At 43.0% G+C, this 15,648-nt stretch overlaps 1 protein-coding gene across 1 annotated transcript in view; it reads left to right on the forward strand.

The window, feature by feature from the left end:
* cacna1ab (calcium channel, voltage-dependent, P/Q type, alpha 1A subunit, b) overlaps positions 1-14,996 on the forward strand; it is a 99,401-nt gene extending 84,405 nt beyond the window's left edge. Inside the window, exons 43-51 of the mRNA XM_026302958.1 lie at positions 93-196; positions 3,210-3,331; positions 3,858-3,984; positions 5,494-5,607; positions 7,897-7,914; positions 8,412-8,447; positions 11,436-11,634; positions 12,203-12,441; positions 13,303-14,996. Coding sequence (XP_026158743.1) covers positions 93-196; positions 3,210-3,331; positions 3,858-3,984; positions 5,494-5,607; positions 7,897-7,914; positions 8,412-8,447; positions 11,436-11,634; positions 12,203-12,441; positions 13,303-14,031 — 1,688 coding nt within the window. The 3' untranslated portion in view covers positions 14,032-14,996. The remainder of the gene's footprint in view (positions 1-92; positions 197-3,209; positions 3,332-3,857; positions 3,985-5,493; positions 5,608-7,896; positions 7,915-8,411; positions 8,448-11,435; positions 11,635-12,202; positions 12,442-13,302) is intronic.
* The last annotated feature ends 652 nt before the right edge of the window (positions 14,997-15,648 follow it).

A 15,648-nucleotide genomic window follows, 5' to 3' on the forward strand; every position in this document is an offset into this window, starting at 1 on the left:
GTCTCTCGTCCCAGACTCCCATTCCCCCCTCACGGCTCAGGGTCCCATCTCACTCGGGTCTAATCTTGCAGGGTAACTTGTCATTTTCTCAGCAGCCACAGACTTGACGGTGGGCAAAATCTACGCCGCCATGATGATTATGGAATACTACCGTCAGAGCAAGACGAAAAAGCTGCAGGCCCTGCGAGAGGAACAGGTAGAACCCACTGCAGAGAAATAACCAGAGTGCAAAAGGCCTTTTTTTTTTCTGTTTCCATTTTCTCTTCTTCTTCCTCATGCACTCTTTTTGTGAAATCATTTCCACTAAACACGGGATTGAATTTCACCCTCCTTCTGCCACATATGGATTTAAAAGCATAAGAACCACATTTTATACATTTAAATCCTATATAAACTCCCAGCTACGATTCCAAACAAACCTCTATATACCCAAACCTTACGTTCCTCTGCTCTACCCCTGTATTAGCATGCTACCTGAAAATCCTGCTCTTTTTCCAGCACCTAGTTGCTGTCCTGGCCAGTCTTACTCCAATTGTCTTGCTTATTAACAGCAGTATCTACCTGCTTCACTTTCTCTGGCCAGTTAGCAACATTTCCCTTCCCTGATGCTTCGGGTTTGATTTCCTCTTTACCATGGGCTGTTTGAATGTGGTCAGGAGAATTACAGAGGTTTTACCAAGTAAAGTCATTTTGTTGCTAATAATGTTCTGAACGATGATGATGATGATGATGATGATGATACCACATGGCCTTACCTTTTGCTCCCTGTCAGTGCTCCTTCCCTCCTGTCAATGAATGCCTTTTGAAGATGCACTCGCTCTCGCTGTCTCCGTTTTTTCAGTCCACACTGTTGATGTGTGAAAACATCTCTCCACTCATGTCAAACCTCCTCTTCACTCCAGTCGGTTCAGCACTTCGTCCTAAATTTAACGTCACATAGGAAACCACCCAAATCTGCTCTTGGAGCTTGTCTGACCTTTCCACATTAACTGAGACATGTTTGCTGAGGTGGAATTAGGGGAGTTGGTGAATGGAGAGTATGTTAGTCTTTTAAACACAAGTACAGTATGTGTCTTCGTATGTTCCCTTTGGACTGAAAGGGCAGGTCCACACAGGCTCTCTCAACATGAGCAGTGCACAAGGATTTCAACCAGTCTGTGTGTCAGTTTGTCGCACCATCATTACACTATCACACTCCATTATTCCTCTTTTTCGCTGTGTTTGCAGTGCTGCACCATGGGGGGAAGGGAAAGAATCCACCAGAAACCATCACAGGGTCATCACTGTTTCTTCCCTATGACTAGTATAAATGTCGATGTCCTGTTATGTTGAGATATTTATGGAGATATGTGCAGTTACTGTGGAGTAAAATAGTATAAAGCAGATGCTAGAATCAAATATGCAGGATAACTTTCAGCAACCATGTAGGAAAACTCCATGTTGCAATTGACAAAAATCAGAGTTTCTCCTGACCAGAGCTCATGTCGTGGTTTGAATAAACCATATGAGTTAACACAAATGAGTTAACGTGCTAGATGGATTTATTCCTATGTTTGGTTTAAGGTAGGAATGAAACTACAGTACCTAATAAACCGGCATATCGAACGTTTAGGAAGGTTTTAGTTGTTATAACTGACAGTGCTGTCACCTCCAAAACTGAAAGCAAAAAGGGAAATTACAGAAAAGTTACATTGTATTAAACAATGGGTGGATTTTTTTCTTTAACCCCATCGTTGTTTTGCTCGTCTTCTCTTCTCTCGTCCTCCTTATTTGGTGTATTACTTGGGCCACATCACATTTCAACTGTCTTCTTCAGTGTTTGTTGTTGTGTTTGAGATGTTTGGTTGGTTGCTGTCTAGCATCCTCCCCTTTCTCTTTGTTGTCTGAGTCCCTTGTGTCTTCCATGCTGTCTCTGTCTTTCTCACATTCTCCTTTTATTTTCCCAGGAAGAGATGAGCTCTTGACTTATTCAGTTTTCGATATTTTGTCAATCCCTCCCGTTTGTCACCAAGTTCTATGATCCATTCTACCTTAATGACTGTGTTGATGAATCTGCCTGCTGTGGTGGTTGTTGGGATGTTAAGTGGAGGTTCCTGTGACCAGTGGCCTCTTATGTCCATTCACTGATACATACACCATTGCTGAAACATGTTCCTTTAAAGCCAGCGTTGGTGTTTATGTTTTTTTGCCATAAACCATCTAAATGTTTGTACCATGGAGGATGATGTTGTAAGGATGCATCACTGGAGCTAGTCAGTATCAAACCAGACCACCCAGACACAGAGTTGAGCCAGGCTGGACAGGATTAGATAAACTCACTGATACAATACATTATTTCCAAAGCCGGGTGTCTCTCTGTGACCATTTAACAGAGCTTAGAATTTCATAGCCAACACATTTTTTTTTTTGCTAATCACCACTGCTGGCATATCACAAACACATCTGATATGCATTTCACAATAATCTATATTTGTACAGTTTTTAGAGGAGTGTCCTGTTCAGCAGGTCAGCTCTTGTGTCTGAGGAGGTTCAGGTGTATACTTGTTTCTGACCAGGCCTTGATCCATCATTCAGGCTTTAGCTTCCAGGCTGTAGCAGTCATGAACCATCACCTTTAAGATATTCCTTGGAGGACTCCATTACCCAGAATGCCTTCCTTGGGAGGGAAGCTGCCCTACCTCTGACCTGTCTGATGGTAGCAGAAGTTGCTTTTTAATACAACTGGTTCAGGATCAGATGTCTAGTTCCCACAAAATGGGGTATTAGTCAAAAAATGTTGGCAGATGAAGGATTGTAATTGTTGAGTACAGTGTATTTTTAAAGGTGTGTTCCATAAGAATGGTGATCTGGTCCAAGACCTGTGATTTAAGAGCAATTTTAGCTCAAATGCCTAAGGTAACAGTTCCTCTCTGAAACAGATCTATGATCAGCTTTCCCTTCCTGAACATCAGCCTAACCGGGCATGGTGGTAAAAGCCAAAGCATCTTAAAGCAAGTAGTGTTCCTTTCAAATGCTTGTTCAGGGTGGTTAACCGATCCCAGATCAGTAGTCCGGCAGGGAACTTTACCTTGAATACCCACAGCCATGTGCTTGCCGATGGCGCCCCTGTGTGGGTGCATGCTGCGAGTGCATCCTGTGTTTGTGCCCTGTGACTGCCCCCTGAGTGTGCCTGATGCCAGCCTGCAGGCCATGTCGTGTATCTCACACAGAACCGAACGCCATTAATGTTTCAGCGCATGGAGCCGGCCCCCGAGGGCCAGGGCACGGACGGCCAGGGGGGGCAGGGCGTGAATGGCCTCCCCAGCACCCAGCCAGAGAACATCAACAGCATGTGAGTAGAATGGGAAAGGGATGGGAACCTACCATGCTGCCCTGAAACATGTATTTGAGGTGAAATAACTGGGAGTACCTACATTTCAAGCTCACAAATAAATAAAAAGTTGAGTAAACTGAAGGTAAACATACATACGCTCATACATACATACATACATGTATATACAGTATGATGTGACATATATACACGCTCTGCATCTCTGAGATGTCCTCATGTATCAGCCTTCTTTTCCTCTGGGGTTTTCATTCAGAAGAAATTCAGCAGCTAAACTTTGCACAGTTTAAAACAATAGTTTAAAATGTCGTCTTTCTTTGTGTACTCGTGTGTAAAAGTATGTGTTTTTGTTTGAAATACTGTTGTACTTCTTGTTAGTCACAGTCAGATGGTTTAACTGGCTATTTGACTATTTGCTCAGTTAGATTTAATAGTTAATTGATTGGTCAAAGTTTTTAGATCTAAACCCTATAATTCCCTGGCTTCTGTGTGTGTGTGTGGGGGGGGTGTGTGTGTGTGTCTGTGTCAGACCTCCTGAGGGTGGCATGACTGAGAGCCAGTCATGGGTGACCGCCAAAGCCCAAGAAATGTTTCAGAACTGGAGCCCCGACAGACCCTACCCAGATGATCTCCACGACAACCGGCACAACCCCCAGGTATGACGACAAACACACATGTCGACAGGATGCTAACACACTGGGTCAAGCCTGACAATCAATGCACACACCTTCGTTTGTCTCCAACTACGCTGGTATATTTTTTTGTCAATGAAGTAACTTCCCAAACTGAATTTTGGAGAGCTTCACCCAGCCCTGTGCAATAAAAGCTGAAATAACATAAACCTCAGGAAGCGCTGAAGAGCTACAGCAACCTAAGCGAGAAATTAAAACCAAAGTTGTAGGGTGAGTGGTTGAGTGGAAAGTAAAAGAAAAACCCTTTACTATCTCAGGTAAGTGTTTTATTGCAAAATAACTTTTAGGATTTATAATGAACATCAGTGGTGGTTGGATGATCGCTGCAGGAATAAAAGATAATCAGTCAAATGGAGCCTGATTCTAATCTGAGGTGTTTATGATTTAAAAAAATGACCAATCACTGCAGCTAAATTCACTTTCCTCTCTGATATGAAGTGAATTCACATCATCAGCTGCAAAAGAATTTAAAAATCCCACTTTTGAAACCATGTTTGAATGTCCTTCCTGTCAAAAGACTTAGAATTATTAGTTTTATATCAGCTCCATTACCACCAACATAAGTTGTTAACAAAAGCCAGTGACCTGGATCAGAGGTAAATTCTAAAGTGCCTGATATTGATGCTATTACTGCAGTGGACTGTAGTGTCTCTGTCCTTCTTTGACCTCTGACCTTTATTCAAACCTCCCTGTCTGTCTCTTTTTTCATTTTTCTGCTTGAAATTCACATCCCTTATATTCTCGTAGTCGTATCATCTTCCAGTCCCTTGATTTTTCTTCTTCTTTTCTTTTTTTTTTCTGTACACTTGTCAACCTCCTCCTGAGTCAGTGGTTTGGAGTTCGTTTATTCCTCCTCACTGCCCCTTACTTTCACTTGTCTGTTGGGATGTCCCTACTCGCCAGTGCCTCATCTCTCTCTTCAGTCCCTTTACTAACTTAAAGTGATGTATATGGAATTGTGCCATGCGTTGTATAGCAGTCTTTGGAAAGTAAAGGATAGAAATTAAGGAGTTTTCCTGCCCCATTATGGGGTTTCTGGTCAGTGGTTTGAGTCCTGAAAAGTGTTTCCAAAGAAAATGTTTTTTCCAGATGGAAGGGGTTCGCCATTCATGCAGAAGTCCAAGTCCAGAACAGTGTTTTTCACTATCCACAATCCATAGTATTAGATTATGTGGTTGTATATTTTATAACCTGAGCTAATCTAATCAGTGCGCTCATCATTTAAATGTTTCAGAGTTTCATTTGTAATGTTTTAAAAAAAAAAAAAAAAAAAAAAAAACAATGGTTGGATTATTTAATTTATGCAGCAAAGAGTTGCATAGAATAATAAACATTCTTGATACCTCATTGAATTTATTTCATACCCTCCCTGCTCAGTTTGCGGCTCCCTCAGTTAATCGATGAGCCCTGCTCCTGTCAGAGTCCCCTCCCTCAGCAGACAGTGGTCACGGCCCCTCTCATTGTGTTTTACAGACGGTAGAGATGAGGGAAATGGGGCGGGACGGGTACTCCGACACGGAGCCCTATCACCCAATGGATGGGCATGGGCGGACCCTCTCCATGCCCCGCCTCTCGGCAGACAACCAAGTGAGCACCTTCATCCCACCATCACCGTCATGACTCCATCATTATACCTGCTAATGGTGACGACAGTTGGAGTGAGCTGAAATAGTCTCTTGTTGCATCCTAAAAAATATGAGAGATCAGTCTGACAGTGACCCAGACCTTCTTTTACAAAGGCCCTACATGCTGCACACATATGTTCAAAAAGACATGCAGTGATTTATTTTGGCTTTTCTTTGTTTTGCTGTAGACAAATTAATTACTTTCATATGCTCTTTTTTATTCTTCTCTTAATTTGAAAATGCTAAATATATTTCTAATTTGTTTCACATACTAATTCTTTATGGCCTTAGTGCCATACTGTTAACATTTGCACTGGTTACATTATAGATGTATATACTTATTAATTTGATTTGATTTTAATAGATTATCATAACAATTTCTGAAAATATGTTTAATTCTAATTCGACTTATTCAGGATTTAGATTTTATTTTGTGTTTATTTAATGAAGTACTATTCAGCTTTGAATTTTTTTATGTAGCTGCAGTTCTAAATGAAAAAACATGGTTTAGGATGCAACATAAGATGCAAAACAAAACAGAGACTTATTAAATCACTTCCCTCTGTTTGTGTTGTCTTCCCTCCCTCTCGTCCACCATTCCTGCATCCCTCAGCCCCTCACTCTCACCTCCGCTCCTCCAGCAGTCGACCTGCTGCTGCTCAGCTCCTCTCTGGAAAGTAGAGTGGAGCTTCATGCTAACTTTAGAGCAGCACGGCGTACCTTACGTCGGACTGCTGGATAAATGGCCTAGATATGTGTATATCTGTATACACATATATACTAAGACCTACATGTGGAGAATATTTAGTTCCTTCCAGCCTTTTCCTGTTCCCTGCTCAACTTACATTAAATCCTTGGTGTGTCTGTCCTGTGTGAACTGTGGCCAGAGGTAATGTCAGTGAAAATTAAAAAACACAACACTCCACTTTAGTATAAAAAGTAAAAACCTCATGATTGTATTCTGAAATACTGCATAGGGCCAAGTGCATATTTAACTGCCTCGTGTCTGTGTTGGAGACAGAGAGGTCTGATAGATGTTGGAGGTGGTTTTATGTTGAAATCCCATCCCAACCTTTATTCTTCACCAAACAGTCAGTGGCTTTAACAAAACCCAAATCCTGCTTCCATTCATCTGCAAATCTCGATTTGAAATCTTACAGGGACAGATTTTTAAGAGATTATTAAGATTATTAAAGAGGTGAGGGTGGAAACATCAGGTAAGCTGATGGCCTTGCAGGTGGTGTTATGGTATGATGTTATATAAATGCTAGGGGCTGATAGGACGTAGTTTCATTTCCAGGTCAAATCCAATTGATGCTGCTCTGCTCTCACTTTGAGTTTGTAAGAAATGGACCAACGCACCAAAAAGTGTACGCAGTGACACTGACCATGGACATAGTGTTTGCTTATTGTAGACTAAAACAGAAAGGTGAAATCCTATTGAAGAGTCAAATATTAAGAATCATTTGGACACATTTCAAAGCAGAAAACCTGGATTTTGTTTTTTTCAGTGAAGTCTCTGGCTGCAGTTGCACACACACTCACATGCACATGCACAATTACAAACAGCATCACACTCCAGCTTGTTACTGCATCAACTCATGTTGCTCTCACTTTGGTATGTTGGTTACTCAATTAAGTGTTTCTCTATAAGCATTAAGTACAGACAGTAGGCCACTATATGAGAGGACTGTGGTTGTCGACATATAAGCTGAATCGTTTGTAGAAAAGATGTTAGTTTTATTTTTAGTAATTCTTAATATTTTGAGCTACTGATGTGGTTTATTAGCAAATGTTATGCTTTAGTGCAAACAGCTGACACTGAATGTGAAAGGCTGATAAATTAGTACCTTACACACACACACACACACACTCTGCACAGTACACTTGTTTTTCCCAGTGGATAGTGGACAGTTTCTTCTCTTTACTGTTCTTTATGTTTGGGCAAGCTGCACCCATGTGTTTATACAAACACTACCTGACCAGGCTTTGATGCCTGTAGTATCGAACACTATCAATCCTCTGCAAATTCTCCTGGAACATACAGTATAAGTCCTGCGTCAGTGTAATTAGACTCTACTTTGAAATAATTAGATGTGTCCATGTAATTAGGTAGGAACTGACAGAGAAAGGTGCAAGTATAGAAAATGTGTAAGTGTGCGTGTGTGTGTGTGTGTGTGTTGTGTATACAATATATGTGTGTTTCTGTATATTGTAACTTACTGTCTTCTAACACTGCTCTGCCTTACAGAGAGTTCATGGTGTTTCGGTAAGTGTGTGTATGAGTGTGTGTGTCGTCTGTCCTCTCTTGCTCACTGACACACCCACCTTGCTGTTATGTGTCTGCACTGGCTTTCTATCAATCTACTCTCTCTCCTCTTTCTGTCTCTGCCTTATTGCCTGTACTTGTGTATTTTTTTTTCAACCTTTTTATATCTATACCCTTTTTCACCCTTCCCATGTCCTTTCCTTCTCCCTTCCCTCTCAAAACATTTTTATCTCCTCAAAATAATCTCTTTGTCCATCCTCTCCCCCTCATTGTTTTTCATTCTTCCTGTTTATTCGTTTCTATATTTTTCTCTGCTTCTATTCTCTTTTGGTCCTGGCGGCTATGTTACATTGGACCTGTGTTTTGTGTGTGTGTGTGTGTGCGTGTGTGCGTGTGTGTGCGTGCGTGCGTGCGTGTGTGTGTGTGTGTGTGTGTTTGTTTGTGTGTGCTACACTGCTCTGCTCTATGTGTCCTCTCTGTGTTTGCCTGCTCTGCAGCGGAGGAGACACAGGCCTCGCGGAAATAACCTCAGTGTATGTACCTCTCTTTCTCTACCTCTGTCTCTCCCTTCCCTCTCGGTTCTTCTGTCGCTCCATCGTCATTCTTCAAACTGGATCTGGAGTAAATTGTAGTTTCCTGGTTGTTTGGACCCACATGGGGGCACTATGGTGGGTTTGAGCTGCAGCAGCACAGTTCAGGAGGTGTTAGTTGGACTGTCAGTCATCAAATTGACTTTTGACAGGTTGTTTACATTTTCAGACACCAATATCCACAAACACACAATGTTTGAATTCTGCACCTGCCAAAGTTTAAATCCTCAGCCCAACATGTCGGAGAGGTGGATGCTCACCGATCAACCTTACTGCTCAGGCTGTGCACCATCGATTTAAAAGAGAAAACATCTCTTTGTATTTTGTATTTTAGAAATTATCTTCTAAGACTTCTAAGACTTTTTAGTCTGTGCACAGAGAATGACCGGTATTCCCTGCAACCCTACAGTATGTGATACCCTGGTCAGTAAATAGCTCAGCTCAGTTACAAATCAACAACATGTAGTTTGACTGACAGAGCGAAATCCTAAACATTAGAACATTTCCAGAGTTTCAGCTGGTATTAGCCAGACACAGTCACAGCTGTTAGCAAACAGTCAACTAATTAAATGACACTTTATGATTGGTGTCGCCTGTTATGTCACATGAAACTGACTGGAAGTCTATTTACTGCCTTTCTGCAAATAAAACAAAACACCCCCTGAGTTGTGTTGATGCAATGAGCCCCACACACTTGGTACTCCCTAGATTTTTAAATCAACAACCTGCCGTCTGATTGTCACATAATTATCAGATCTACTTTGATCCTCTCTCCCTTTTTCTACCTTGAAATCCTCAGCTTTTCTTCGAGCTGCCCCGGTCTCTCCTGCTCTTTCCTTTCCCCTCTGTCTTCCGCTCGTATTGAGGTCGCTCTGCTCTCCATTGTGTGTCCTCTGCATCAAGTTTCCCTGGAGTTTCAATGGATGCAGTGTGTGTGTGTGTTTATATGTGTGTGTTATATGTGTGTGTGAATCTGTTGCATCGCTGCAGACCAAGCCAACAGTGTATGACAAAAGCATGGACTGGCCTGATGTGCTACTGTTGGCCTGTGCAGGGGACTGACAGTGTGCTGGCATGTCATTGGTCATGCATGATGTGGCAGAGCTGAGTGTCGCCATGGAAGTGATGGAGGAGGTGGTGTACCTGCATAGGAAAGTGTTGTTTTGAGCAGTAGCATGAAAGGTGAAGTTAAAATCAGAGAGAAAACACAGTGAAGCTGTAACACTTCAGTATTTTTTTTTAATTCACAAACTCATAGTCATAAGTATTTAGTATTTTTTAAATCATCCTATCAACTTTTAACTGTACTCACATTTTCTAAGGTCTCAACCCAATTAGTTTTTTTTTTGTTTGTTTTTTTTTTTGCACAAAATTTTGTGTTTTGAAATGTCCTCAGGTACAACGTATGGAAATATACGTGTGTGTGTGTGTGTGTGTGTGCGTGTGTGTGTGTAAGCATATTAAGTGTATGCACATGTGTAGTATAAAGTGCTGCCAGCTACCCACAGGACATGCATGGCTTGGGTCAGAGGAGTATGCAAACTGTTGTCTGTGTCGGGGCACTTCCTCCCAGGACGGTGAATCCTCTTGTGTTCACCTGACTCTCCGTCAGGGCTGCTGCTTGCAGACAGACATGTGCTCGGTCATCAGGGCAACGGGAAGCTTTCTGAGGTTCAGAGTGTCGGCAGGTTCCTGTCTTCGAAGAGTCTGATAGAAACCCAGCAGGAAAATCACAAGTGTACATTAGGTAGACTCTAACTGTGGTCAGTTACTTTATACGATTTGCTGTGACTGTTGTCTGAAGTGTTCTGGTGCAAATGTTCAAGTTTTATAACATTATTATATAACTTTAAAAGGATTTTGAAATATTATTAATCCTGTATGATTTTCCTGTTGGTTTTCTTGCAGAGCAGTTTGACCAGATGCTAAAGTTATGGAATGTCAGGTCACCTTATCTACAGGCCGACGTATTTCATTTATGTCACACTCAGTTTTGGAAAATACCTGCAGTATATGAGACATGAAGGACTAACACACACCGTGTCAAATTCAGTTCTTCTACTAATCAGCCTTTGCAAGCTTGTGTAGCGTTGGCCATTTATCCTTTGTTGTGTTTCTATTTTTAATAAAAGTTTTGTCTGCTGTCAATATTCAGTTCAATGTAAGCTGCTGGAATTAACAATTGGTTTATTTTTTATTTAAAACTAACTTTTTATTTTGAATCTTTAAAAAAAAGAACCAAAACTAATTCTTATGCCATTTGTATTTGTTCAAACATCACTATTTCAATCACAGTCTAATATCTGATGCTCTTTGTTGAAACACTGTCGCTTTCCAACCTGAGTATCATGTAAACTAAATATGTCTGTCATGTGGAAAAGTAGGGGCTTCTGTCTTATGCATGTGAGGCATGGTTTCTCTAACCCTCCCTCATGCCTGCTCTGTCTCTCTGCCCCTCTCTTCTCTCCCTGTCACTTCCTTGTTTATCTCTGTTTCATTCCTCCTTGTTTTAGTGGAGCAGCACAATATTACATGTGTTTGTCAAGGCTCAATATTTAGGGGTTTCAGTGGCAGACACTGTGCAGATACTGTAAGAAAATACATGATGTAAAATGGGTCAAGTGCTGTTCATAATGACAAGTTTGAAAATGTGTATGTTATTATAAGATCAGTTAAGAGAACACAATGCACAATAAGACTGACATCCAACATGTTTTGGTGTAATTCACTCAGTAAAAGTCACAGCATCGTCCTCGCAACTTGGGAATGGACTTCATCACTTACAATCCGTTAAATCTCACTTCTTTCCTCCTCTTTTTTTCTCTTTCCCCCGCTATTTTCTCCTTTCCCTTTTATCTTGTCACGTCTTCTCCATTTCTGTCTGTCCTTTCCTGTCTGCATTTTTCTCTACTCCGTTTTTCATCCTCACAGACCATCACAGACACTAGTCCGATGCGTCGCTCCACCTCTAGCCTGGTCCATGGGCGTACAGGCCGGGGCGTGAGGCTGGATGACTACTCCCTGGAAAGGGTGGTGTCTGAAGAGGGCAGGCATGGAGGACGCAGACACAGGGACAGGAGTCACCGAGCCTCACAGCGCTCTCTAACCAGATACACTGATGCAGACACGGGTGAGCCTCTCGTAGCAGTAGCTGTCCATCTAATTCTGCTAAAAAGGGTCTTTTCTGCTCGTTTCAGGAAGAGTTCAGTGTTTTTCTGCTAGTCAGACCATGGTCAGGACAAAATTCTGTTAGATTCCTTTCAACTTGGGGAGATCTGTGCATTTACTGAGCTATTGTAAGACAGCGGAGTTATCAGCATATTCACAAACTTTTATGTAAGTCAGTCTTGGCACAAAGAGGTCCTTGAAAAGGACATTGTGCAAGCAGAAAGCCCACTTCATCACTAATTGCGAGTGTGAATTGTATGCTTCGTCTGTAAAACTAATCCAGCGAGGCTGGCACACTGAAACTCTTAAATCCTCTTTATAATTGGAAGCTCTGTAATCTGATGGAGAATCCTTTACTCTGCTTCCTGGACTTAGTAGTGATGATGGTTCTTTAAATTGCTTTTCCCCCCTTTAACATTTGACTGCACGGGTGTGTTGAGTGAATATTTTTTCTGTTTGATGTAAATTAGTTTTTTCCTTTGTGTTATGTTTTATATTTACAAATGTAAACTGAGACTTTTCTTTTCTAGGTCTGGGAACAGACCTTAGCACCACCACACAGTCCGGTGACCTGCCACCCAAGGAGCGCGAGCGGGACCGCGGCCGGACCAAGGACCGTCGTCACCACCATCACCACCACCATCACCACAGCTCCATGGACAAGGAGCGTTACGGCCCCGAACGCCACGACTACCCCCACAGGCATCCTCAAGACCGCCACTGGTCCCGGTCACCCAGTGAGGGGCCAGACGGACGAGGTCACAGACAGGTGGGTTCCAAAGATGCCATGCTTAAAACAGATAGTTTCCCAATAGCGTTCCATATTGTTTTTGTCTTTGTTAATTTCATATATGTAGAACACATTATATGAAGCTTTTACTCTACAGGTTGGATAAAAGCACTTGAGCCTTTAAGATTTTCTCTACTGTCATTATGGATACGTCAATGCTGACGATGGTGTTTTACGTCATACCTAGTTACATTTTACTGCTGTTGTCCTGTCCTGTTGCCAGAGCAGCCTAGGCTTTTGTAGGTGTTATCCAGATATTAGACAGCTTAAAATGAAATGAGCTGTGTTTGTCATGGGTCTTGACTTTTATTTTGATCCCTGTGTACCTGTTTGTAAATTGAGCAAAGATTTTATTATTTTCAAAAGATTGGATGAATATTTTTAAAGTGATCCTTACACGCTCCCTTTTGCACCCATCACAACAACAGTTCTTTTATCCAGTAAGAGCTTACGCAAAGTAATCTCACTTTCACCTACTTATGAATATCAATCTCTCTTTTTTTGTGTTATGCTTTTTTCTTTGTCACTGTTTCTCTCTGTCCATTTTCCTTCAATGTGATGTGTGGCTTCTTGGTGTCAATTTTTTGCTCATCACTATGTTTTTTGAATGATTTTCAACTGTGTATCTATCTATCTATCTATCTATCTATCTATCTATCTATCTATCTATCTAAGATTTTATCTATTGTTCTATCGTTCTATCTATTGTTCTATTGATCTATCGATCTGTCTATTGATCTGTCACTCTATCTGTTTATCTGTCTCCTCCTTTCTACTCTTTTCTGGTCTCTGTGGCTGTCGTGGTGCGTTTTGATTTTCCTTGTTTACATTTTGCTGTAGGGCAGTAGTTCAGTGAGCGGCAGCCCAGTCCCCTCCACCTCGGGGACCAGCACTCCACGTAGAGGCCGTCGGCAGCTGCCCCAGACCCCTGCTGTTCCCCGTCCGCACGTCACCTACTCCCCTGCTGTCCGCAAGCCAAGCTACGGCCCCCCGGGGCCGGGCCGATTGCGCTCACCTTCCCCCCGACACTTCTCCCCACCAGACCATGACAGGGGTTACCACCACCGACCCCCGTCACGCCATGCCTCTCCCCACCATGGGGGCTCCTCTTCCCGGCACGGTTCGCCACGGTCCCCGAGGCACCAGTCCCCACGCTCGCCCCTCCACGGCTCACCTAGGTCTCCTCACCGAGGCCGCTGGAGTGGGCCTCCACCTGGGGACAGCCTGGAAGGTGACGGGCCCTTCTACGAGCGTGACTACGAATATGAGCGGCACCACGAGCCCCCTGCCTATGAGCAGAGCCTGTCCCATGGCAACCCACACCCACATGGGGGAAATCCTCACCCACACCCACGCTCACCTAGGACTGCACGCCATGGGCCTCCTCCGCCCCCTCACCCGCATCCACGTAGGGTGCCCAATGGCTACCGCTCATCCTCACCTTCCCCACATCGGCGGGGACCACCATTGGCACCCCCTCACCCACACCACCGGCCTTCCCATGCCAGAGGGCCACGCAAAGGCCTGCATGAACCTTACAGTGAGACGGACGAAGATGACTGGTGCTAGCGACCACAGACGAACAGCAGCCTCCGGTGCTCCGGCCTTGTATATGCAGACTTTTATCAAAGCAGGTGGCCTCCACCTTCACCCCTGGGACTCTGAAGGAGACGATTGGGTGGAGGGGAGGAGGAGACTGTGCTGAAAATAGCCTTTTACACAGGTTGTGTGAGACTCAAATTGGTGACAGAGCAGCACGTGGATAAATCAAAAAGAGACAGCCATGACAACAAGGGTAACGTCCAGGAACAGTATACCTCTGCCTCTCTCAGTCTCAGAACTACACTTCCCAGAATTCTCTGCTTGACCAGCAAAACCAGGCTGCAGGAGGAAGAGAGAGGTGTGGCAACAGAAGAAAAGGAAGGAGCATGTAGTTGCAAATGGCCACTGATCATTGTGGTTTGCAAGGCCTGAAAGCACTTCTCTCAGACTGACATGTGATTGGTTAGTTTCGCTTGACGTGTCTGTCGCTGGACAGTTTGCTAATGTAAAAAGCCTGAAAATGAGCTAGAACCCAGAGTCCACTGTTTTGACTCTGCTTGACAGATATGTTTAAAGAAAAACAAATAAACAAAAAGCCAGGACCCCCTAACCCTTACATGCCAAGCTATGCCTCCAGAAAATCAAACTTGAACAATGAAGAACAAAACGAAACTTTACATGACAAACAATGAAAAGAAAAAAAGGGAGAACAACCACTTTATGTATAACCTTTCTCCTTTCCAAGGGACAGAACCAGGAAGCTCCGCCTATACTGCAAAAACCAGCCAATCTCAGCGCTGGCTGATATTTGATGAGTTTTATCATCTCTGTTTACTGTTAAAGACTCATTTAATGCTGGTGGAACTGATGTGACATCACTTCCTGTCCGGTAATGGTGGTAATGGAGGGGGACAGGGCACGGTGTGGGGTCACTTCCTGTTCAAGTGCACTATGAAGGTGGTGGGCTCAGGTAACTGGAGAAGGGAGTCAGACATTCGGTCAAGCTCCTTCCTCCTCGGTTACTCATACCGGCACACAGCGAAGGATGACCTGACAGGAAATGACATCACACAGTTGAATGGGGCGGAGGAGAGGAAAGGAGGGGTTGGGGAAAAGACTAATTTCTTCAGTATTTCTTCTATCGATTACTTCTCCTTCTTGTTCTTCGGACATTGGAGCTTGGTTCTTCTGTTGCATTCGCTCAGCCTCCTTTGATCTTTTTCAGTCCAAAATTTGGTGGAAACCTGCATGATTGATTAAATACATACTAGAGAGAAAATCTAACTGGTGTGGGTGGGTCCTGGGGGCTTTATAGCAAACTTTGCATTTAGGTTTACAAGAGAAGTTCTCTTCTGTCAGATTCTTTCTCTCTCTCACATCTCCAAGGTAAATTTGGGTTCCTTTATACTGAGCTTTAACAGCTGTTACATTTGCCTCAGTTTGTTACCGATATGGTTCAAAAATCGGTGTTTCTCTACACTGTTAAAGAACAGAAAACGCTGTAGGATCACATTATTGTCGCCTGTAGTTCTTGAGAAACAAGAGGGAGAAAGGGTGGAGAGAAGCAGACTTCTACCACACTTGATTTATTATTATTGATGACAGTCTTATGAATAATGATATCAATGCAAAATGACGATGATG

This window comes from Mastacembelus armatus, chromosome 1 (assembly GCF_900324485.2).
Source record: "Mastacembelus armatus chromosome 1, fMasArm1.2, whole genome shotgun sequence".
NCBI lineage: Eukaryota > Metazoa > Chordata > Actinopteri > Synbranchiformes > Mastacembelidae > Mastacembelus > Mastacembelus armatus.